This window comes from Hemitrygon akajei, chromosome 19 (genome assembly GCF_048418815.1).
Source record: "Hemitrygon akajei chromosome 19, sHemAka1.3, whole genome shotgun sequence".
Classification (NCBI taxonomy): domain Eukaryota; kingdom Metazoa; phylum Chordata; class Chondrichthyes; order Myliobatiformes; family Dasyatidae; genus Hemitrygon; species Hemitrygon akajei.
In genome coordinates, this window is record NC_133142.1 from 9,344,594 (window position 1) to 9,370,752 (window position 26,159).

Sequence of the window (26,159 nt, forward strand, 5' to 3'; positions counted from 1 at the left end):
ATCTGTGGAGGGAAATGCGCAGTTGACATTTCAAGATGAGACCTTTAGTTGGCCCAAAACGTCGACTGTTTATTCCCCTTCACAGATGCTACCTGACCTGATAAGTACATTAATGTGTTGTACTGAAGAGTAATTTGTGATGGTCAACATTTATTTATCCAATAATGTTTCCAATAAATCGTCAGATCATTATTATTGTGATAGTAATCGCCAATGTAGTGGAAAGTGTATTGAGTTGTTGCATCACTGCCTGGTATGGGAACACCAAATGCCTTAGTGGATACGGCCCGGCCCATTACAGTTAAAGCTCTCCCCACCATTGAGCACATCTACATGAAGCGCTGTCACAGAAAAGCAGTATTCATCATCAGGGACCCCACAACCCAGGTCATGCTCTCTTCTCGCTGCTGCCATTGGGAAGAAGGAACAGGAGCCTCAAGACCTACACCACCAGGTTCAGGAACAGTTATTACCCCACTACCTTAAGGCTCTTGAATCAAAGTTCAAAGTCCAGAAGAGATAACTTCACTTGCCCCATCACTGAACTGTTCCCACAACCCATGGAGTCAGTTTCAGGGATTCCTCATCTCATGTTCTTGATATTTATTGCTTATTTATTTACTTTGTATTTGTACAGTATGTTTTTTTTTGCATGTTAGTTGTTTGTCCATCCTGTTAGGTGCAGTCCTTCATTGATTCTATTGTGCTTACAAGAAAATGAATCTCAGGGTTGTATATGGTGACATATATGTACATTAAAAATAAATTTACTTAGAAGACTTTATATTACCTTGAGGCCAGGTAGGTGCTAAATGTTCTTATGGGCAACATTCTTTCAACCTTTTGTATTCAGAGTAGGACTTCAACACCGAACCCTCTGCCTGAGTCGCAATTTGTGAGGCTGTGTACAGTATTACAGTGCCTCAGAAAGTTGTGCACTCACCCTGCTACATGATGGGCACATCCTTCCTCATCACTAAGGACATCTTGAAGAGGCGGTGCCTCAGGAAAGGCGTCATTCATCACCAAGGACTGCCTGCATTTGGAATATGCCATTTTGTCATTCCTCCCATCGCAGAGGAGGAGGGCGATAAGAACCTGAAGACCCGCACTCGACAATTCAGAAAAAGCTTGTTCCTCTCCACCAACAGATTTCTGAATGGTCCATGAGCACTATTTCATTGTTCTTTTTTGTGCTTTTTTGTAATGTATACTTTTATGTCTCTTGCAGTGCCCGCTGTTATAAAATAACACATTTCACCTCGTATCAGTAATGATAAATCTGCCTCTGATTCACTGTAATCAAGCCTTGTCCTACAATTGACTACAATTCCCATGCAGCACTGCAGCTCAGGAGGCAGAGTCAGCTGTCACCCCACCCTTCCAGTAGGACTACAACTCCCAGAATGCCCACAAGCTTTAGGCATACGCTCTGCCAGTTTACAACTCACCAGGCAGACGACGGAGGACATCTTGGCACTATTTTACTCGGGGCGCAGGTGTGAGGCGGTGAGAGGTATTGCCAGTGCAGACGATATCAATGGCTGTTGAAGTCTTTAACTTTGAAAGCCCTGATGGAGATACTTTGGTTCGGATCGGGAGATAGGGTAATTTATTTTTATGTCAATAGGATATAATGTGATTAGGGACCGCACTCTTTTCTGGGGGTGCGGATTGATATGCTATCTGTGGACGGCGCGCTGCGGTGTGGCGAGGCTCCAACCTGTCAGAAGGGAGGGTCGGTGTTGGGCTCTGTGTCAAATTATTGTTCTTTGGCAATAAATAAACACTCAGAAATCACTGGGAAACCAAGGGCAGCGACAAAAGCCATGGATGAAGAGTATGATGTGATTGTCCTGGGGACTGGACTAAAGGTAAGGTTTTGTTGCAATAATTAAAGCGGTATTAATATTTGATGGAGGTGGGTGGGGGAAGATGGAGGGATGAATGGAGGATTGCAAGAGCTTGGGGTCTGCTGTCAGGCAAACAGATGCACAGAGCAGCCCGGGAATACTCGATGGGTTCAAGAAAAAAAACGTTGCAATTGAATTTCTTGAGGAAAAATATTCTAACGATGAACTGTAGCGGATTTCTCGTGATGATTTAGCCATTGATAATCATACTACCAAGGTTGAGACAAGGGGAAAAAAAAGATTCCAGGCCTGATGTGTTATTGGGATTTCTTTTATTTATATAAATACGGATTTTTGAATCAGAATTGGAAGTGGAAATAATATTATAGTGTATTGTATTGCTTGCAATTGTAAGTAGTTAAAACATTGAAGAAATTCTATACTGTTAATTTCATTTCATATATTTCTTTGTGTATAACTTGAATACGGAATTATTCCTTTTTGTACAATATAGGATTAGTTTTGCATAATATGTATAACAGTTATGAAATTTATTGTTAATTGCAAATTATTAGCATTTTCATGTCTGGTATAACTTCTAGTAAAATAGATTATCCTACCACAGAAATCAATAAAACACTAGAATTTGCCTTTGGGATTATAATAACAATTAAGAAATAAAACCACAGCATACTTTAAACTGCTTTAGTAACTAAAATATTCTGAAAAAATAAGTGTGTCAATAATTCTGCAATTTTTTCATTAGCCTCTTCCCTCATAGATTTAAATTTTAAAGCCTTATCTTTGTTTCAAAACAATTATGTCCATACCAAACCCCATCATTGTAACCACCATCTGATAAGGATCTCCTCTCAAGAATTTCATTAGATTTTAGGGTTTTTTTCTGTGAATTCCTCGTGGTTATAACCCTACTTTTGGTACCACTTCTTTCCTTTAACTCTTTCTACATAAAACCTAAAAGTCTGCAACTGTGATCAAGGTTTTGGTTATTTCTCCAGTTATTGCAGACTTTGGAATATTACCTTTGTTTCCCCCCTCCCCAGATTGATTAAAATGCAATTGTTATGTTTTTATACCTGTTTCCAAGAGGAGGGAAGGAGGAAATCAATTTCTAGTTTATTGTCATTCAGCTGTATACATGTACATTGTTCTTTTGGACCAAGATGCACAACACAGTATGTACAACTCACCCACAGCACATAAAGTAATATCGCCACAAATAAATTAACAAATAATTAAATATATTTCAGAAGATTAGCATTTAGCATGACATGCGAGGTCAGATGCCTTGCATTTCCTTAAAGGTGGTAATGCAGCTGGTCAGGATGCTCTTGGTGGTGCTCCTGTAAAAAATTGGTTCGAATGGGGGGGGGGGGGGCAGAAGAGGGAGGAAGGGAGCCTGGGAGCCTCACTTGCCTCAATCTCCTCAGGAAGTGGAGATTCTACTGTGCTTTCTTGAATAAAGAGGTGATATTGAGGGACCAGGTAACAAATGTAATCATATTTCAATAGCATGAGTACAGCTTTGCATTTATGCAAGATACACGCTGTTTTATAATGATTGTAATAGCACATATTATTTTAGATTCAACTTTGACATCACTGGATATGGAGGAAGAACAGCACTGGACCTCTTTTGAGTTAGATGCCAGAAAATTCCCAGTCTTGCCTGAGTACTGGAATATATGGCCTTCAAACAAAATGTTTTTTTGCAATTTTTACATTCATTACATAGTAATGGTTGGTAAATTGACAAGAGTTTTTAAATGGGAAAGGAATATTGGCATTGACTGGGGATAGTATGACAATTCTAGTCCCAAAAGGAAGCAATATATACATGATTCCACAGATGATGGAAATCTGGAGGAACACGCACAAAATGCTGGAGTAACTGAGCAGATCAGGTGGCATCTATGGAGATGAATAAACAGGTGATGTTTCGGCCCAGAAAAGCAGTAAAGTTAGATGCTTTAAATCGTTTCAACTGGATTTCATACCTGGACCAATTTTCTTGAGGTTCTTTAACACTTCATTTTTTTGGTTGAGACCTTGGTATTGCCAGCAAGGTCCACTTGTACTTCCCAAGCCAAATTGCCCTTGATCTGCTCCAGTCTTTCTATTGGCTAGGCAGTTCCAGGATTTAACCCCAGCAATAATGAAGGAGTGTTGTGATATTTTCAAGTCAAAATGATGTGCAAACTGGTGGGGGTGGTGCTTCTGGGCACCTGCTACCTTTCTACTTGGCGTTGAGGAAGGGGGTTGGTAGGTGTAGTTGGAGTAGCCGAGGTAAGTAACTGTTGTAGATGATCAAGGAGCAACTTCATCAGCCATATGCTGTACATTAATTAGGGATTTGCTGTGGTGTGTTCGTGTGAGGTGGAACAAAAGATGACATTGAGCAATATGTTCATCAGTGAATTTCTTGCCTTGTGATGGAATGATGCATGAAAGCATTTGAAGGTGCTTGGGCCTTAGATACTGCCCTGAGCACTCCTGCAGTGATGTTCTGATCTGGGATAATTGACCATCAACATCTACCGTTTCTGTGTTTTCTGATTTAGATTTCAGTTGATGCTGTGGTTGGTCAAATTGAACTGAGGTGTTGAAGATAGCCCCTCATGCCTTGTCTCTGGAAATTAACTCTTGTTATACTGAGATCCAGAGGCATGTGGTCCTGGGGTTGGTGAATAGGATATTGGTGACTAAGTGTCACTTGTTAGCTAAACTGCTGGGCTGATTGAGTGTTAATCTGGCCAGATTCAATTTATCTGGCTTTGTATGAAATGGGCATAACTGGACAATATTCAACATTGTTAGGGGGATGTCAGTGTTATGACAGTCTCAGATGCATTAGCTTGGGATACTACTGTATCTGTGGCCCTGGTCTTTATTATAGTGTAGAATAGTGGTTAGTGCATCACTTTACCACACCATATGTAAGATCAGAGTTTAATTCCTCCACTCCCTGTTGGGAGTTTGTAGATTCTCCCTGTGACCGCATGGGTTTCCTCTGGATGCTTGGGTTCCTCCCACATTGCAAAGCGTATGGTTAGCGATAGTGAGTTATGGGCGTGCTACGTTGGCACCGGAAGATTGGCGACACTTGTGAGAAGCCCAGCACAATCATCAGCGATTTGATCTGATGTAGTCAACACATTTTTCTGTATATTTTACTGCACATGTGACAAATAGCATTAATCTTTATTACTACACTGGAATACATTCTTGTCCCAGAGCTTGCACATCTTCCTCTGTGCTTAGCTGTTCCTTGGTATTAGATGGAATGAATCGGATTGGCTTCATCAGGATCGCAGAATGTTATCATTTATTTGACATTTCAGTCTTAGAGTGGTGGTAAATACTTCAGATTATGCAGTGTTTTGCCACCACAGAGGAAAGTAGGTTCTTGCTGATGCTATCTCCTGCTTATCAACTGTTTAATTGTTTACCCCGATTCACAATATAGGTTTGGTAAGACTTTGATCAAATTCTTAGTTATGAGATTGTTGAAGTTTATCTATTGCATGCTGTTTTATATTGTGCATTCCCGCATGCCTTGGGAGTGGCATTAGGGACCTTGGGGCTATCAGAGTGTACAGATGCCCAAGATAAGTCGCAGAAGGAATGGATTACTTCTCAAACTACCCATCCACCTCCCGTGGCCTCCGCCTGCCCATAATTGGTCTTACTAGTCACTTTAACACTGCAGCAGTGGGAGGGCAGTAAGTCCTGACCAACTACCTCCGAAGAGGAAGAGTCCTGTATTTCAACTCCCTCAGGTTATCATGTTATTTTTGGGTATGTCTGGGCTGCTCCCAGCAAGATTTTTCTGCATGCCTCATTGAACTCTGCTTGATCCCTTAGTTTGATAGTAACGGTTGAATGAGGAATGCACCAAGTCATGAGATTATGGATTGTGGTTGCATACATTTCTGCTGCTACTGATGAGTTGGATAGCACAGAAATGGGCATCCCTAGCCCACCAAGTTCATGCCTTTGCTGTTTAGTTTCAGAATCAAGCTGTCACTTGCAAAATTTCTTCTCTACACTGCCAAGACTGGGTATTTTTGTCCACATGAGCACACTGTCTATGAGTTTTGTTTTGACTGTTACTGTAAACAATACAGAAAGCTATTGGGCTCTTACATTCTTCCTTCTCTAAGGGGAACAAGGCGGGAACCCTAAAAGCTAAGTTCCTTTCCAATGTTTTATCGTGGAAGTTGAATTAAACCTGGAAAATGGTTGATTAGTATAGACTCTGTATTGTCTTATCTTATGAAGAACAAAGGGGTTGAATTAATTTTTAAAAATGTGGTTTGTATCAGTTATGGATAAACATTCAAGTAATTTCTTATTTTCCTTATACAGACTTGGGGATGGTTTCCTCATGTATAATTAAAAATGTTATTATAAGTGATCTCAGTACAATTTCATCAGCAAGTATCCAAAGTTTGAATATGTGAGTCAAGAATATGGTACCTTAGTAATTATACTGTTGGATTAGTTATCCTGAGGCCAGGGTTAATGCAGGATTCAGAATCAGAAGAAGCTCGTATCCCGTCATGGCAGATGGTAAATATAAAATCAAGTTATTAAATTGAGAACAAAACAGAGTATGAATAATAGTGATTGTGAAACAACTGAATGGTTTTAAAATCCTGTTTGAATGGCCAATGCTACTGCCTATCTCCAACATTTTCTTCTCAGGTTATTGAGCGTAGATTTCTGAAAGGGGAATAATATTTGCAAACCTACTTGAATTTTTATTGAGGCATGTAATGATAGATGAGAGAACCTGTTGAGGTGGTGTATATAGATTTTAAAAAGGCCTTTTGAGGTTAACATGCATAATTTCAGTATATGGCATAGAAGAGTGTAGCAGAGGAAAATGCCATTTGTACTACAATATCTGTGCTTAACCTGATACCAAATCTCATCTGCTTTAATCTCTCCTGTATCTTTTTGATAGTTTCCACCCTTCCTGTAATGGGGTGACCAAATGTGCATGCAGTATTCCAAATGCAGCCTAAACAGCATTTAGATGGAGTAAGGAAGTCATATCGAAGTTAATACTCAGTGCCATGAGCAATGAAGAGAAACATGCAGCGTGTCTTCACTTGTGTAGCCACTTTCATTGAGTTATGAACCTCAAGATCCCTAAATATATCAATGCTTTTAAAGATCTTGCCATTCACTATACTTTCCTATTGCATTTGACCTACTAAGCCAACACCTTGTACTTCCTCAGATAAAACACCAAATGTAATTTTTCTGCCTATATCTTTCTGATCTATATTCTGCTGTGTTGTTTGACAGCCCCTCTACACTGTCCACAACTCCCCCAAACTTTGTGTCATCTGTAAGCTTACCCACTCATCTTTATTTTCATTATATATTACAAGCAAAAGGCACCAGCACCAATATCTGTGGAACACCACTGCCCATGGTGGTGTGGAGGCTAACTTGACACACAGCTTGTGTGTTGGAGTTCAAAGTTCAATTCTGATGCTGTCTGTAAGAAGCTTGTATGTGCTTCCCGTAAATGTGGGTTTCCTCCATGTGTTTTCTCCCATATTCTAATGATGTGCGGGTTAGAGGTTTATTGGTCATGATAAATTGTCCTGTGATTAGGCCAGGATTAAATAAGGTTGCTGGGCGGTGCTGCTCGTTGGACTGCAAGGGCCTGCTCTGCACTAATCTGTATCTCTAAATAAATATAGCTGTATTGAGTTCACCATAGAAGACCGAAGGCAGGGGTGGAGTGGTGTTACTTATTTATTTCTGACTGGTGGAGGGTCTCGGCTGAAATGTTTGCTCCTTCCACAGATGCTGCCTGCCTTGTTGAGTTCCTCTAACCTTTTATGCGTGTAGCATTTCTAAAAGATTCCTAGATTTTTAACTGATGTTTCATGTCTTGTAAATAGTGATTCCGTGCATTTGTTTTCTGTAGAAAGCTCTTTGAGGCTGTTCCTTAAACAAATATGCTTTCAACTGAGTTGAAGAGAAACCATTTGTGTTTATTGTTTGAATGCAGATCAGCTGATTCCACACTGGACAGGCTGCCGTATCACTGCGGTCTTTGTGAGCACATTAATTCCTATGTGGTCTGATTCTACAATGACTGGCACAACTTGTGCAACAGTTGTAAGAGGAACATAACCGTGAAGTGTTGCAATATGATTATAAAGAGTTTGTTTGCCAATAAGTTCCCTGTTTTGATTCTTAATTACATCAGGTGGTGTGTTAAATTTGCTGAGTTGGTTCTGTTTGGCATCATCTAATCACCAGCCAGTCTTCATAGTCCTTTGTAGTAAACTTTCATTAAAGTAATACATGCTGAAAAATTAATTCTGCTCATGGCAATGTAGCGTTTTAAACAAAAGCAATTCTGCCGATGCTGGAAGTCAGCAGGGCAGGCAGCATCTATGGAGGGGGAATAAACGGTTGACATTTTGGGCCAAGACCCTTCATCAGGACTGAAGAAGAGTCTCAGCCTGGAATATCGACTGTTATTTCCCTGTGTAGTTGGTGCCTGGCATGCTCAGTTCCTTCAGCATTTTGTGTGTGTATTGCAGCGCAACCTTGTTTCTGTCAGTGTGGCATTAGTCCTTCTTCAACACCATTAGTGCATAGTTCAAAGATATTCTGCACTGTTGAATTGGGAGTTTCCCCACTTTCCCCACTTTGTTGAAGTCGAGAACCTTGCTTGGATTGGTCAGAGTCATTAAGAGAACAGTTGGTCCACAATTTTGAGAGTTCCCTTTTCTCTTCTGTTCTGAGAAAGCCATCATTGCCAATCAGTTGTGCTGATCCAGAACTTTGACTATTCTGTGTTTGATTCGGATGTTTTAGATCCTAGCTTCTTTGGAGGTCAAGAATGGGGCATAAAACTTGGTTATTAAGCATTATAGAAATGAAATGAGGGAAAAGAAGATGGAGCATGAGCGAGAGGGAGAAAGAGGCTCTAGTTACAGAGAAAAGTAGACAAGAGACTGATATAACATAGTCTGATCCTCTTGTACCAGTTTGCAAATTCCACTGAATTTCCATAGATAACAGTTAACCAGTAAGATGGCCCCTATTGAAGTAATGCGATACCCACCACTGAAACCAAGAGGTCTTTAGTGACTGCAACCATTCTTTTAAAGAACACTGAACATTGATATAGGTAATTATACAAAAATACAAGCATGAAAAAGTTAAACTACAGGGAAAATATGAATAGTGCAGTCCAACCCAACATCTGTAATTGTTCCACAAACACAAGAAAACATGAAGATAACAACAACACACACAAAATGCTGGTAGAACACAGCAGGCTAGGCAGCATCTATAGGGAGAAGCGCCGTCGACGTTTCGGGCTGAGACCTTTCGTCAGGACTAACCGAAAGGAAAGATAGTAAGAGATTTGAAAGTAGTGGGGGGGAGGGGGAAATGCGAAATGATAGGAGAAGACCAGAGGGGGTGGGATGAAGCTAAGAGCTGGAAAGGTGATTGGCGAAAGTGATACAGAGCTGGGGAAGGGAAAGGATCATGGGACGGGAGGCCTCGGGAGAAAGAAAGGGGGGGGGGAGCACCAGAGGGAGATGGAGAACAGGCAAACAACTAAATATGTCAGGGATGGGGTAAGAAGGGGAGGAGGGGCATTAACGGAAGTTAGAGAAGTCAATGTTCATGCCATCAGGTTGGAGGCTACCCAGCGGGTATATAAGGTGTTGTTCCTCCAACCTGAGTTTGGATTCATTTTGACAATAGAGGAGGATGAAGATGCTGGAAATCCAAAGCAACAAACACAAAATACTGGAGGAACTCAGGACTGAAGAAGGGTCTCGGTCTGAAACGACGACTGTACTCTTTTCCATGGATGCTGCCTGGCCTACAGAGCTCTTCCAGCATTTTGTGTGTGTCTCACCTGGTCCCTCAACACCAGCTCCATAGCAAAGAAAGCCCAGCAGCGTCTCTACTTTTTGCGAAGGCTGAGGGAAGTCCATCTCCCACCCCCCCCCCCCCATCCTCATCACATTCTACAGGGGTTGTATTGAGAGCGTCCTGAGCAACTGCATCACTGCCTGGTTCGGAAATTGTACCATCTCGGATCGCAAGACCCTGCAGCGGATAGTGAGGTCAGCTGAGAAGATCATCGGGGTCTCTCTTCCCGCCATCACGGACATTTACACTACACGCTGCATCCACAAAGGAAACAGCATTATGAAGGACCCCATGCACCCCTCATACAATCTCTTCTCCCTCCTGCCATCTGGGAAAAGGCTCCAAAGCATTCGGGCTCTTACGACCAGACTATATAACAGTTTCTTCCCCCAAGCTATCAGACTCCTCAATACCTGAAGCCTGGACTGACACCTTGCCCTACTGTCCTGTTTATTATTTATTGTAATGCTAGTACTGTTTTTGTGCACTTTATGCAGTCCAGTGTAGGTCTGTAGTCTAGTATAGCTTTCTCTTTTTTTTTATTATTACGTAGTTCAGTCTAGTTTTTTTGTACTGTGTCATGTAAACCATGGTCCTGAAAAACATTGTCTCATTTTTACTATGCACTGTACCAGCAGTTATGGTCGAAATGACAATAAAAGTTGACTTGTGTTGATCTGTAATTGTTGATACTTTCTACTGTCCAAGGTGATGCTCTTGATTTACTTCGTTTGTATTGTTTCTCTGGCTGAAAAATCAAAATAATGTAGAAGCTGGAAATCAAAAATAAAAAAAAATATGTTGCATATACTCAGCAGGATAAGTAGGGTTTATGGAGGGAGAAAAAGGGTTAATATCAATGAAGTCATCCGCTTGAAATGCTAACTGCTTCTACTCAATATTAACAGCATGCATTGGCCCATTTCCATGGACAAATGAGTTGTTAAGCAGGCTATTCCATTCTGTCTTTTTCACCTGTTCTTCCTTATATTGTTTCCTGTGTTGGCTGAAATTGATAAGAACATCCTCTTTATTGATTGGTAGAACTGAGTACCGCACAATGTGAATACAATGTATTAGAAACCTTTTCACACTGGTTGCTTGTCAGTGTTTGTGTAGTTTATCATTGATTCTATTGCCAAATTTCTTTTAGATGAATTTTTAATCTTTGATTTATAATTTAATCCTTTTGGAGTGGTAATAAGAAACTGTTGCCTCTGACCCAAGAGCTTGGAAACAGGATAGATAAAAATAGTGGTCCATAGTATTGTTTATGGATTGAGCATAATGTCAAACACACCACACCCATTTTCAAATCATCATTGTTAAACAACTGTCCTTCAGGTTTTGACTGTAAACTGTTGGTGTGAATGAGCTTTGTAGCAGATAGATCTGGGCATTAATGTTTCTGGAAGTTGAATAGTCAATATTTCCGGCTGAATTTTCCATTGGAAAAAGTTGTCAAAAGGCACTCCTTAAGTTCTGTACTCCAATTATCAGCACCTTTTGAAAGAAATTGGAAAATGGGTATGTTCCTTTTCACAGAGTAATATAGTATGATGCAGTTTGTCAGTTTCCTCGGCAGGAATTCATTGGTGGCAGATTATTCTTCATTCAGAGTTGCAAAGGTCAGCACTGCAAACAGCTGCTGCTATTACGTGCATCATAATCAGCTTTTTGTTTTGTACTGGTTCCAATTGCAGTGACAAATGAGTTACTTGAATCTGCTCTTGTTGCCTTGATGTGTCCTTAATGACCAAAAGGGTGTATCTGAAATCCTTTAAAACAGGATTTCCCAACCTGGGGTCCATGGACCTCCCAATTAATGGTAGGGGTCCATACCATAAAAAAAGGTAGGGAACCCTTGCTCTAAACAATTTTGAGTTAATTCCTGCATCTTGCCTATTCATAATCAGGCTCTCATAATGGCATGGATAACTTCACTCACCTCAACTCTAAACCTGTCTGTGTCTGTCTGTCTTTGTCTCTATCTTTTTTATTTTCACTACTTGTCTTTTGCACAATAGTTGTTTTTCAGTCTTTAGGTATAGTTTTTCATAAATTCTATGGTATTTCTTTATTTTCCTGTAAATACATGTAAGAAAATGGATCTCAAGGTAGTACATAGTGACACATACCTACTTTGATAATTTATTTTGATTGTCCTTAAATCATGTCAAATGACTGGGTTGGTAAGCAATGTAAACAAACCAGTTTAAAATCTCTCTTGCATTAGACTGAAAGAGCATCTAAGTGTTTGATTCTGGTTAACTGGCCTGTCTTGCTTAGAGCAGAGCACTTTACTCTTTAAATGAGTGTAAACATGTCGTTTGTGGCCTTTAATGTTCACAGGTCTGAGGGTGAAAGGTTCATTCTCTGTCTGTTCTGTGCCATGCCACCTTTTCTTGCTTGGTGATGGGGATTTTTCTGAGTACCAGCCAGTGAATAGTAAGTCGGCTAGGTGGTTGAGAAGGAACGGTGAAGTGGAGGTAGATTTTTTTTAAAAGTATTAGACAAACAGAATCCTTCTGCCAGCATGATTATTTATGTTGTGAATTGATTTAACATTTTCTTGTTTTTTTAAAAAAAAAGCAAAGAATTAGTTGATCGGTAACTTGTCTACCGTGCCACTGCATTTGCATGTGACATACTGAAAAATTACTTCAATTTCATTTCTTCAAGTTTAAGTTAAACACTAACAAAAATCCATGAATTCTGCATTCTACATGAAAATGGAATCAAGTTATGAAATGGTTCAAATTACTTTGTTAATTTTTGCATATAAAGTAATGATTCTGGAGGAGACTCCTGTTACAATGAGTGCAGTGGATTCCATTTAACTGGGCCATTAGTTAATTAGGGCAGCCACTTATTTGGGACAATTATTAAAGAACAAAGCTAATTGAGGAAAATAGCCAGGATTTCCTTCCTTTATTTGGGATATAATGCTTATTTGTAGAAGACTGTTGCCAAGCAATTTCTATCTAGTGACAGTCACATGCACTTGCATGGCTATTAGATATTTTCCCCTGCTTGGAGCAAACAGTTTTTAAATAGTGTCAGTTGTGTGTGCTTGTTCAAAATGCAGCAATTTTTGTCACTGATAGTTGGCAAGAAATAGCAGTAAGACAATTCAGAACAGTTTTGCTGACTGTGGTGTCAAGCATTCGGGCTTAGGGATGTCAGAAATGGCCAGGAGTGAAAATGAAACTATTTCACTACTTCTAATTGGGAATTATGAAGAATTTGAAGGTATTTCATGTTAAAAGTTACAACGAAAATGAAGATTTGTCAAAAGGATTGTATGGAGGTAGTCTATTACCTGCACAGATTTTGTTCAATTACAAGAATTATATTAAAGTACTGTAGTAGTATTGAGTGTTCTGTTTGCTTCTGTTTTTCTTTTAAATATGTTATTTATTATTCAGATAAATGGTAGTTTGTATTTTTATACCCTTTTAACTATTTTTATGAAACTTTGGCTAACTGGGCCAAAATGTACAGGTTCTGATGTGTCCAAATTAACTGGAATTCAGGCTTGAACTTTTGCAGTGAGAGTGAGATATTTGCACAAGGGCATTGGAAGATACTTTGCCAACAGAGAAATTTCCATTTAATAAAAGGGAAATTGATCAGACCAATATATCTGCTACTGACCCTTATTGCTATTGTGCTATTAACTTGCCTTGTGCTTCAGTGCAGGCTGCCCTCTTTTGACTAATGTATAACCGAGACTGACTGTAAAATATATTTATTCTTCAGATAAAAATACCAATCTTCATCCCTGGGGAGAGATTATTTTGTTCTTTTGTGATAAAGCACTATAGTCATAGGCTGAATATTGAAAAAGATTTGCTTTATTTGTCACATGTACATCGAAACATAATGTGGTGTTTATGTCAATAACCAATAGTTCAAATATGTGCTGGGGGCAGCCTGCAAGTATTGCTATGCTTCTGGTGTTAGTTTAGCATGCCCTAATCTACATGTCTTTAGATTAGGTGAAGAAGCCAGAGTAACTGAAGGAAACTCACGCAGTCATGGGGTGAATGTACAAACTCCTTTCAGACAGTAGCGGTATTGAACCCAGGTTGTCGGTGTTGTAATAGAGTTACGTTTATGCTGCCCAAGGTTTTCCTGTATGCACTCACTTCAGCCTTTGGATAATTATTCTCTGGGTGACCAAGCTAACCCCAGTTTTGTTTTGATACTGGCTAAGGAAACAATTAGTTATACTTCAACACACAAAATGCTGAAAGAACTCAGCAGGTCAAGCAGCATTAGGTCAGTCCCGATGAAGAGTTTTGCCTTGATCTGTCAACTGTTACTTCATTTCCATAGATGTTCCCTGGTGTGATAAGTTCCTTCAGCAATTTGTGTGTTACTTTAGATCTACAGCATCTGCAGAATATCGTGTTTATAGTTGCACTTCAAGTTATTACAAGTATAACTAAAAATCTTAAATAATTGAAAGGGAAGTGCTTTGCACGGTTGTGAAGATATGGTACCAGTTTTATTTTCAGCTTGTTTTTTGTGATGTCTTTGCCTCTCTTTGTCTATATTCAACATAAAAACAGATGTGTGATTCTAATTTGTCTGCTCATTTTAAAGGAATGTATCTTGTCTGGAATCATGTCAGTGAATGGGAAAAAGGTGCTCCATATGGACCAAAACTCTTACTATGGAGGAGAAAGTGCTTCAATAACACCTTTGGAGGAAGTAAGGAGTTTTATTTTATTTGTTTCTTTAAAAGGATATGTTGTAAGTTATATCATTTACCTGATATTTTCTATGTACTTAATAGTGTGTGTTCTTATTCAAACTGAAAGTTGCAAGGTAAAAAGCTTGAGCCTCGTATTCAGGAAAGGATGTGCTGGTATTGCAGAGGATCCGAAAAAGGTTTACAAGAATGATCCCAGGAATGAAAGAGTTAACGTACAAGGAGTGTTTGATTGCTCTGGGCCTATATTCACTGGAGTTTAGTAGACTGGGGGACAAGTGTGGGAATCTCATTGAAACCTAATGAATATTGAAAGGCCCAGAAAGAGTTGATGTGGAGAGGATGTTTCCTCTAGTGGGGGAGTCTAGGACCAAAGGGCATAGCCTCAGAATAGAACGGAGATGAGGAGGAATTCGTTAGCTAGGAGGTGGTGAATCTGTGGAATTCATAGCCTCAGACAGTTGTGGAAGCTAATTCATTGGGTATATTTAAAGCAGAGGTTGACAGGTTATTTACTGGTAAGTGTGTGAAAGCTTTAGGGGAAATAGGGTTGAGAAGGATCATAAATCTCAGATTTATTATTATTTTTATTACGAGATTCTGTGGATGCGATAGACACCCAGATGGTGAGTTACCTTCCAGATGCCAGGGCCAGGGACATCTCAGATTGGGTCCACAGCATTCTAACAGGGGAGGGTGAACAGCTGGAAGCCTTGGAGTATATTGGCACAAACTAATTGGGTAGGAAAAAGGAGATCCTGAAGAGAGAATTTAGGGAGCTAGGTAGAAAACTGAAAAGCAGGACCTCCAGGGTAGTAATCTTGGATTGCTGCCTGTGCCATGCACCAGTGAGGGCAAGAATAGGATGATTTGGCTGATGAATGCATGGCTGAGGAACTAGTGCTGGGGGAAGGGTTTAAGATTTCTGAATCATTAGGATCTCTTCTGGATAAGAAATGAACTGTACAAGAAGGTTGGGTTACACTTGAACCCAAGGGGGAACCAATATTTTTGTGGTCAGATTTGCTAGAACTGTTGGGGAGGGGCTAAACTAATTTGGCTGGGGTATAGAAAACAGTGATGGGGCTGAGGATGGGTCAATTGGCATAAAAACAGGCAGTGTGTAATGAGACTGTTAGGAAGGACAGGCAGGTGATGGGGCAAAATTGCAGTCAGTGGGATAAATTTTAGTGTCACAGGACAAAATTGAAAAGGTAATGGGTACAGGACTGAAGGTGTTAATATTTGAATGCGTGCAGTATGCAAAATAGGTAAATGATCTTGTAACGCAGTTAGAGATTGGCATGTATGCCATTGTGGGCATCACTGAGTCATAGCTGAAAGATGATGTTCAGCTCCCAACTATCTAGGGGTGGACATCTGAGTTGAAAAGACAGATGTCTTAAAATGTAATCAAATCCTTAGGAAGAGGTGACATAGGATCAGAAGATTTCGAATCGTTATGGGTAGAGTTAAGGAACTGCAAGGATAAAAAGACTTTGATGGGAGTTGTATACAGGTGTCTGGACAGTAGCCAGAATATGGGCTAAAAAATTACAATGGGACATAGAAAACGTATGTAAAAAGGGCAATGTTATGATAGTCATGTGGGATTTCAGTATGCATTTAGTTAGAGAATATCATGTTGGTGCTGATTTTTGATCTCAAGAGAATTTCTAGAATGCCTACGAGATTTTCTTAAGAGCATTTTATGGTTGAGCTCACTAGGGGATCAGCTATTCTGGATTGGGTATTGTATAATGAACCAGATTTGATTTGAGAGCTTGAGGTAAAGGAACCCTTAGGAGCCAATGATTGTAATATGATAGAATTCACTTAGCAATTTGAGAGGGAGAAGCTGAATTCAAGTGTATCAGTATTAAATGGAATAAAGAGAATTGCAGATGCACGAGATAGGAGTTGGCCAAAGTTGTTTGGAAAGGGACACTAGCAGGGATGACTGCAGAGCAGCAATGGCTGGAGTTGAGTTTCTGGGAGCAATTCAGAAGGCGCAGGATAGATACATCCAAAATAAGTAGTATTCTAAAGGCAAGATGATACAGCCGTGGCTGACAAGAGAAGTGAAAACCAACATAAAAGCAAAAGAGAGGGCATATAATAGAGCAAAAAATATGGGGAAGTGAGAGGATTGGGAAGCTTTTAAAAACCAATAGAAGGCAACTAAAGCCACAAAGAGGGAAAAAATATAATGTGCAGGTAGACTACCCATTAATATAGATGAGGATACTAAAGGTTTCTTTCAGATATACAAAGAGTAAAACAGGTGTGTGAGTGGATAATGGGTCACTGGAAAATAATGATGGAGAAGTAGTAATGGGACAGGGAGGAGGAACAAGGAAATGGCAGAGGAACTGAATAAGCATTTTGTGTTAGTCATCACCGTGGAGGATACTAGCAGTATGCCAGAATTTTGAGAGTGGCAGAGGGCAAAACGGAGTGCAGTTGCCATAATTAGGGAGAAGGTGCTTGGGAAGCTGAAAATTCTGAAGGTCGATAAGTCACCTGAACCAGATAAGCTACACCATAGGGTTCTGGAGGACTAGAAAATTGCAAATGACCCTTCACTCTTCAAGAAGGAATGGAGGCAGAAGAAAGGAAATTGTAAGCTAGTTAGCCTTGCAACAGTGGTTGGGAAGATGTTGGAGTCAATTGTTAAGGATGAGGCTTCAGGGTACTTGAAGGCACATGATAAAGAAGGCCAAAGTCAGTATGCTTTCCTTAAGGGAAAATCTTGTCTGACAAATCTGTTGGAATCTTTTGAGGAATTAACAAGCAGGCTAGACAAAGGAGAATCAGTGGATGTTGTGTACTTGGAGTTTCAGGCCGTTGAGAGTGTGCCGCACATGAGGCTACTCAACAAGTTAAAGAGCTTGAAGTGTGACAGGAAAGATACAGGCATGGATAGAGCATTGGCTGATTGCCAGGAAGCAAGGAGTGGGAATAAAAGAAGCCTTTTCTGATTGGCTGCTGGTGACTATTGGTGTTATGTCACTTCTTTTGACGTTATACATCTATGATTTGGATGACAAAATTGATGGCTTTGTGGCCAAGTTTGCAGATAATATGAAGCTATGTGAAGGAGCAGATAGTGTTGAGGAAGTAAGGAGGCTGCTGAAAGACTTTGCCGGATTAGGAAAATGGGCAAAGAAGTGGCAGGTGGAGTACAGTGCTGGGATGTATATTTTTATGCATTTTGGTAGAAGGAATAAAAGCACAGACTACTTTCTAAACAGGTAGAAAATTAAAAAATCAAAAGTGCAAAGGTTAACTTGCAGGTTGAATCGGGTGGTGAAGAAGAAAAATGCAACGTTAGCATTCACTTCAAGAGGACTAGAATATAAAAACAAGAATGTAATGGTGAGACTTTATAAGGCACTATTGAGGCCTCACTTGCAGAGTTGTGAGCAGTTTTGGGCTTCTTACCTAAGAAGAGATATGCTGACATTGGAGAGGTTTCAAAGGATGTTCATGAAAATGATTCCGGGATGAAAGGATTATCATATGTGGAGCTTTTGATGGCTTGTATTCACTGAAATTTAGAAAAATGGGGTGGGGGTATGGGTTCTCATTGAAATGTATCAAATGTTGAAAGACCTAGATAGAGTGTAGGTGGAAAGGATGTTTCCTATAGTGGGTAAGCCTAGGACCAGAGGACAGTAGAGGGACATCTATTTAAAATGGAGAAGAGGAATTTCTTTAGCTTGAGCATGGTGAATCTGTGAGATTCATTGCCACAGTCGGCTGTGGAGTCCAGATTATTGGGCGTATTTAAGGTGAGGTCAATAGATTCTTGGTAGGTCAGGGTATGAGAGGTTACAAGGAGATTGGGGTTGAGAGGGAAATGGATCAGCCATGATCAAATGGTGGAGCAGATCCAAAGGGCCAAATGGTAAAATGTAAGCATCTACAGGTGCTTATCTCCAAACGTTTGCTGACCCTTTAAGAGATTTACTTTGGAAATCGAGAAGTATACCCCAGCCCTGCTATGAGCTCAAATCTTTGGTGTTCGACATTAGTACAGAGGGAGAGATTCCCCCTTAGGAATGCATTTACAATATATGATTCAATAGGAAATAGAGTTTGTATTAAGGAAAATCATGATACAGGTGATTTTTCATGGGGTACAACTCCTCTGTAATATCGGGGTCTCATGTACAGGAGTTTGAGTGTATGCCAGCTCCTGGTAGAGCAGTATATTCACTCTCTCAGATTTTATTTCACATTTACCTTCATGTTTTTTGTCATTATTAATAATGGGAACATTAATTCTCTTTACCCTGTCTAAACCTTCACAATGCAGCATCATTTGATTCATCTACAATTTCCTGCTGTTAATTGTCATGAACCTTCATAAATAATTTAATCTTTTACACCAGCTATCTGTCTGAGGAGCAATCTATCCAGCTGATGTGTAAGTTTTATCTTCTCTGTTCATCTGTTTCTGCATGGTGATTATGAGCAAGGTGTCTACCTCTAACAGGAGCATGGCTGGATTTCTCCAGACTGACTTTTAACAGTTGTACAAAGTCCTTTCTAAAATTCCAGCTTTGCTGTTTTCTTAGAAAAGCCTGTGCCTTTTGACAAAGCTTTTCATTGGCTTAGATTGTTTGGTAACTTCTACATAAAATGACATTCCACTTTATTTCCCAGCAGACCCTCTTAGGTCTTTTTTTTGGCAAAAATTGTGACTTTAATGTTAGTATGCTTTCTGACCTGAGCAATATGAAGGACAAGGTCTAAGTTGGGATCCTGCCAAGTCTTGCCCTTGTTATTTATAACATTTAAATGCCTCTTGGTATAATCAGATGGTCGGTTGGAAATAGAAAAGCTGAAGTTAACAGGGTATGTGGAAGGCTTGTAGCGATGTACTACGTACAGAGCTAGAGACTCTCGAACAGGCCGAACGGGGTGATAAGTGCCGTTTTGGGGATGTCTTCAGGGTGCACCAAGATTTGATGGTATCCTTGGACGAGGTCTACTTTGGAAAATATTCTTGCCCCGTTAAGGTTTGCTGCAAAGTCCTATATGTGCAGCATGGGGTAGCGGTCTGGAGTTGTAGCCTCGTTCAGTCTGCGGTAGTCGCCGCATGGTCTCCAACTCCCGGCTGCTTTGGGCACCATGTGCAGGGGGGAGGCCCATGGGCTGTTGAACCTCCGTACGATCCCCAATTCCTCCATCCTCTTGAACTCCTCCTTCACCAGATGGTGCTTTTCCAGGGGGAACCTTCGTGCACGGGTGTGGAGGAGTGGTCCCTGGGTCAGAATGTGGTGCTGTACCCTGTGTCTGGGCATGGCTGCTGTGAACTGCGGTGCCAGAATTGATGGAAAGTCCGCCAGGATTCTGGTGAATTCGTTGTCCGACAGTGTGATGGAGTCCAGGGATGGGGCAGGCAACTTGGCTTCACCCAGGGAGAACGTCTGGAAAGTCTCGGCATGTACCAGTCTTTTCCCTTGCAAGTTGACCAGCAGGCTGTGAGCTTGCAAGAAGTCCACCCCCAGGAGTGGTTGGGCCACCGCGGCCAGTGTGAAGTCCCACGTGAACCGGCTGGCGCCGAACTGCAGCTGCACTGTGCGGGTGCTGTAGGTCTGTATCGTGCTGCCGTTTGCGGCCCTCAGGGTGGGTCCTGGCTTCCTGTTGCAGGTGTCGTACCCCGTCGGGGGCAAGACGCTGATTTCCGCTCCAGTGTCTACCAAGAAGCGGCGTCCCGACTGTTTGTCCCAGACGTACAAGAGGCTGTCCTGGTGGCCAGACGCCATAGTCATTAGCGGCTGCTGGCCCTGGCCCTGGCTCTTGCAGGGCGGGCGACAACGGCGGGCTTCTGTGCCCCACCGCTGGTGGTAGAAACACCACTGTTCACTGTCCTCCTCACTCCTGCCTCTGTGTTGTGTGCGCCCCCTCTGCCAGGCCTGGTCTAGTCTGCTGTTGGGTGAGTGGCCTGGTAATCTGACCGACGGACGCCATGCTCTCCCTCTTGGCTTTCCACAGCGCGTCTGCCCGGGCCACCACCTTCTGGGGCTCGCTGAAATCTGTGTCGGCCAGCAGCAGATGTATGTCCTCGGGCAGCTGCTCTAGGAACGCCTGCTCAAACATAAGGCAGGGCTTGTGTCTGTCAGCCAGGGCCAGCATCTTGTTCATCAATGCTGACAGCAGCCTATCTCCCAAACCGTCCAGGTGAAGCAGGCGGGCACGCCGCGAGAGGCCAAAGATCCGAATGAGCAGCGCTTTGAATCCTTCATATTTGCCTTCTTCCGGGGGCAACTGTATGAATCCGCAACCTGGGCAGCTATCTCCTGGTCAAGGGCGCTTACCACGTGGTAGTAACGCGTGGAATCAGAGGATATCTGCCGAATCTGGAAATGGGCTTCTGCTTGGCTAAACCACACGCGTGGTCTAGAAAGTCGGCAGTTTTAGCGAAACTGCGTGAACCGATGAAGAGTCGGTCATCTTTGGTCCAAATCCCGTTTGGACCGTCAGGGTCACCAATGTAGTGATGTGCTACATACAGAGCTAGAGACAACACGCAGTCGGTAAGTTGTTTTGAGACTAGTTTATTCAAACTTCGTGGCGCTGGCATTTAATCCCTAGCGCCCGCCCTCTCCGGGCGGAAATGACGTCAGAGTTGCATTACCAAAGTCTCCCCCCGCGCGCTGGCTATTTATGAGCCGGTTCATCTGCGCAGAAAGTGGGTCGCCACAGGCTAATCTATTACGAGAATCACACTTGAATCTTCCACAGAGCAGAGCCAAGTCTGGCTTTTTTAAAATGTTTTTTTCATTTCTGTACCACTTTGGCTGCTGTGTCAGCTCTGTGCCCTCTAAGCTGTGCAAGTGCAGCAACTGAACTGCTCCGTATGTTGCCATGCAGTTGGAATTTTCCCTTGTATAATACTAAATGTGAAGATTTGAAGTGCCGTACAGTTTTCAGGCCGTGTAAAAAGTTCCTGCTCGGAGCACTGTTTGGTCTGAACAGCTGTTCTTAAAAAAAAACATTAGAGGGAACTTTGGTTCCCAGTGATTGACGAAGCAACTGAATAATTCTCGTGATATATGGAAGTTGTAGATCAGGGGTTCCCAACCTGGGGTCCACTGACCCCTTGCTTCATGCTATTGATCCATGGCATTAAAAATAGTGAGCAAAATTGGTAATGTGGGTTAAGGAAAGGTTCTTCTAAAGAATGTGAATACACCATTTAGGTATTTCATGCAGTTGTGGCCCATCTTTGACCTTGCTCTACAATACTGTTTTTTTTTAAAAATCTTAAGTTGATTTACCTTGTTTTCTGTTCTGACACCAATCTATTTAAACAGGGCATTGAAAAAGCTCATAAGTTCGCAGATCCTTGACCCTTTTAACCGAAGGCATAGCTCTTGTGAATGCTAAAACTTTATTAAATCTTTGGTTAGGGCTGAGCTGAAGGCTGATTCTAAGCATACACATTTTGGAAAAATGCAAAGTCATTGGAGAAGGTGCTATACTAGAAAGGTACCAGCAATAACGGTCTTCGCTTATCTGAGGTACCTGGGATTTTTTTTCACACATTAAAAGTGAAAGTTTTCTCAGTGAAAATGGATTAGAAATTGATAATCATTTAAAGTTATGACATGCATTGACTCTGGTAGGAAGGCTAATAATCAAATCCACAGAAATCAGGTGATTTACCAAAAAAGCTAGAAGAGAGATGAAATTTTCTTTTACACAGTGGATTGCCTTACAGGCTGAAGTAGCTGTGAAAACTGATCAAAATTTCAAAAGAAAATTGGAAGGCAGGGATGTAAAGGTTGTGGGTGGGAAGGGAGGTGAAATTAGTCATAATTATACAGCTTAGCAATAGGACCTTTGTTCCAACTTGTTCGCATTGACAAAATTTGCTATCAACTTTGTTGTCTGTGTAATTAACCATATCAATGACATTATTATCCAAAGCCCAGCAGCAATCCTTGCAGCATGCCACTTGTCAGGGGCTTCCAACAGCTCTTTTCTACCACTTGCTGACTCCTTCACCAAGCCCATTTTCTATCCAATTGGCTAGCTCATCATGGATCCCACGTAATCTAACCTTCCAAGCCAGCCTACCATGCAGGTCATTTTCAAAAGAAGTTATAAAACCAACAATCCTAAATTATAAAGTGAAGATTAAAAAAACTTGATGGATCATTCCTAAAACCAGCACTTCTGTGCTGCTTTATTTTTTGGGCAGTACGGCAGTATAGTAACTAGAGTTTTGCTTTACAGCTCCAGCTTTCACCAATTTGGGTTCAATTCCTGCCAGTAGCTATAAGGAGTTTGTATGTTATTCCCATGACCCACACGGGTTTCCTCTGGGTGCTCTGGTTCCCTCATGCATTTCAAAGATGTACATGCACCCCTGCCCCACCGGGCTCGTATGGAAACTTGGCTTGTTGCTGGCTCTGCTAACAGCTGCGGGACTCAGTGATGAGAAGGCCACTCTTCATAAACAATAGACATCTAGGGTCAGTGTGATTTGGGGTTCAACCAAACAGGAACGTTGTGATGTTCTGATTAAAAGAAAGCTCAATTTGAAGGAATGCTGCGTAAATGCTGCCCATATGCAATTGTCAGTCGGCAAGAAATAAGAAATCGCACACCACATAAATTTATATTAAAAAAAGTATATTTACAAATTTCAGCTTTACTGAACAGTTAGTAGGAAAAAGGGCCCAATACAGTTAACCCAGTCCAAATGTGCACATAATGTTGAATCTCATACCGGAGTTGTCTTTAACTCACATGCTAGATCCGTGGCTTGTGTGAAAGCACACACCACATTTCCGAACTTCATCCGAAATCCATCTCAATCAAACCGGCGGTCTCTCGGGAGTATTGGCTCTTCCTCCTTGGAGCCATTCATCTGCGCTAAGAACCTTGTGTAACAGGGACAGCGTCCTCAGCCATCTGTCCTCCTGTCCTCTTCCAGCTCCCGCCAAAAAGTCCACGAACCCCACCAGTATCCATTAGAAATCTCTCTCTGCCCAGCTTTCTGTAAAACCTTCTCCCAGTTCCACCATCCTGAACGGCTGACACAGCATTCCTAAGCTGAACATCATAGCCCCTTATCTTTAGCCAAAAATCCAAATGTGCTAAAAGCAGTGAGCATTGGCATTAAAAGCATGCTCTGCTTTTACAGAACTGCTAAAATAAAATGCCTACATCACAGCAGTAAAAATCTTAATCAGGGCATTACATACAGTGAGGCTTAAAGAATTGTGGGCGTGAGTTGGCGCCGGAATGTGTGGTGACACTTGCGGACTGTCCGTCCCCCCCCCCCCCGTCCCCCCGCCGCACATCCTTAGGTTGTGTTGGTTGTTAATGCACCTGACGCATTTCACTGTTTCAATGGATATGTGACAAATGAAGCTAATCTTTCAATCTCTATTGATACAACTTTAATTCCTACAAATTGGAGCTGTTTTTAGCCACGCTGTTCCCCTTCTTCCTCTTCCAGTGATGCGTGTTGAGTGCCTGGCCTTCATTCATGTGCATGTAATGGAGAAACTGATGGTGCACGTCATGGTTCTGTTGTGGTGGCAGCCATGTCTGAGTGATAATGCTTTCACCTTTGCACAAGAATGTTTTGGGTCGAGCCCACTTTGTCAACTGCTGTTGAAAACTTTCCGCAGTCTGTGGTATTATTTTTTTGGCGGCATGTTTAACTGAACCCTGTCTCAAATGAACACCAATTGTTCCTCAGCCAACGTGACAATAGAGAAAGTGTTGTTTAATCAGGAGTCAGTCATTATCAACATGAGATTCTGCACATGCTGGATATCCAGAGCAACACACAAAAAATGCTGGAGGAACTCAGCAGACAGTTGATGATTCAGACCAATAGTTCCATTTAATATTAAAAAAATGTATATAGTATAGAACCTGAAATTCTTACTCTTCGCAGACATCCACGAAACAGGAAAAAATACCCCAAAGAATGAATGACAGAAAAGACACAAGAACCCTAAAGCCCCCTGTCACCCTCCCACACACAAACAGAAGTGTCAATCCTCCGCACCCCCCACATGGTAGCAGAAAGTGTCAGCACTCCCACCACCCACCATGCAAGCAACAGCTAAGTCCCAAAGAGAGACCAAGACCCTTTATCAGGACTGTGTGTTACTCAGATATATTATCACTGTCTTATATGATGTGGAATGTGTAGTTTTGTGACAGCAGTACAGTGCAAAGATAGTAACTTACTCGAAATTACTTCAAAATGCACTTACTGCCATTGGTGTGAAATAGGAAGGCAACATAAGAGGTTGATATAAGGAGCTACCAAGAGAAAATGAAGCTAAGTATGTTCTCTTCCTTCAGCTCTACAAAAGGTTCAAAGTCGCTGGTGGTCCTCCAGAATCCATGGGAAGAAGCAGAGACTGGAACGTTGATCTGATTCCCAAATTCCTCATGGCAAATGGTAATATTTTATTTAAAATTCAGAGCTTAAATTAAAATCCATCTCACCATGAAGACCTGGGCATATTGACTTGGAATGTATGGCTGACTAAATCATATGCATGCCCTTTCTGCTGTAACCCACCAATCCCTGTCATTAGTGTGTGGAGGGAAATATTCTCCTCCCTTTAGTAATTTGGAATAGAATTTAAAAAGTATAATTCATTCTCCTGAGTATACAACACATCTCATAATTTGTGAAGTCTGTTGTAGCAGAGGGAAGTGCCTCAGCTTTGGTGGATGTTTTCTGATTTGGAATTTGTTATCGAGTAGTGAGTATTGGCATTAAAAGCAAGATTAGACCACCCAACCCCACTCATCATCTTTATTTAATAAGATTATGTCTGAACTGGTTGTGACTGCAATCCTGTTAACCCAGAGTAACCTTTCTCTCATCTATTTACTAAGAATTTATTCACCTCTCCTTGTGGGGGGGGGGGGTGTTAGTGTTAGATTCAAGTACTAGGCTTCCACTCAGCTTTTTTAAAAAAGAGATTTTCAAGATTCCTTAATCTATTTTATCTTGGATGACTATTTTAAAAAGGTGAGCTGTAGTTTTTAATTCTCTCGTGAGAGGAAACATGTGATGTATATTAAGCTGCCAAGAGCCAGAAGTTTTTTGCATGTTTGATCAAGTCACTTTCCATTTCTTTAAAACTCCAGCAGACACAACCTGACCGTGTTGTGTCTCTTGCTTAGAAGACAGTCTGCCCATTGCAGGAACTAGTGTGGCCAACCTTCTCTGATCTGCTTCCAGTGCATTAACAGCTTTTCTTAAATAAGGAGATCAAGGGTCCCTCATGAGACACTATACTCCAGTGTGCTATATAACAAAAGATTAACCTTTATACTTGCATACCCTGAAGCATTCTATTAGCTTTCCAACAAAACACTTGATTTTCTTGCATCCTATCTTTTGCAAATGATGAACTAGGATGCTGTAACAAATATCACTCCCTGTTTGAGAGCTCTGTGGTCTCCTGCTGTTAAAGAACAAAGGGAATACTCACCAATGTCACTTGATAAATGCAGGAGATACTGCAGGTGCTGGAAATCTTGAGCAACATGCCAGAAACTCTAGAAGAACTCAGCAAATCTGGTAGCATCTGTGGAGGAGATGAACAGTCAATGTTTTGGACTGTGGTGTCAAT

The 26,159-nt window shown here is 41.3% G+C and overlaps 1 protein-coding gene across 1 annotated transcript in view; it reads left to right on the top strand.

Moving 5' to 3' along the window:
* The first annotated feature begins 1,679 nt into the window (after positions 1 to 1,679).
* LOC140741730 (rab GDP dissociation inhibitor alpha) overlaps positions 1,680 to 26,159 on the top strand; it is a 58,025-nt gene continuing 33,545 nt past the window's right edge. The window contains exons 1-3 of the mRNA XM_073072049.1: positions 1,680 to 1,874; positions 14,415 to 14,522; positions 24,871 to 24,970. Of these exons, the coding sequence (XP_072928150.1) occupies positions 1,680 to 1,874; positions 14,415 to 14,522; positions 24,871 to 24,970 (403 nt within the window). The remainder of the gene's footprint in view (positions 1,875 to 14,414; positions 14,523 to 24,870; positions 24,971 to 26,159) is intronic.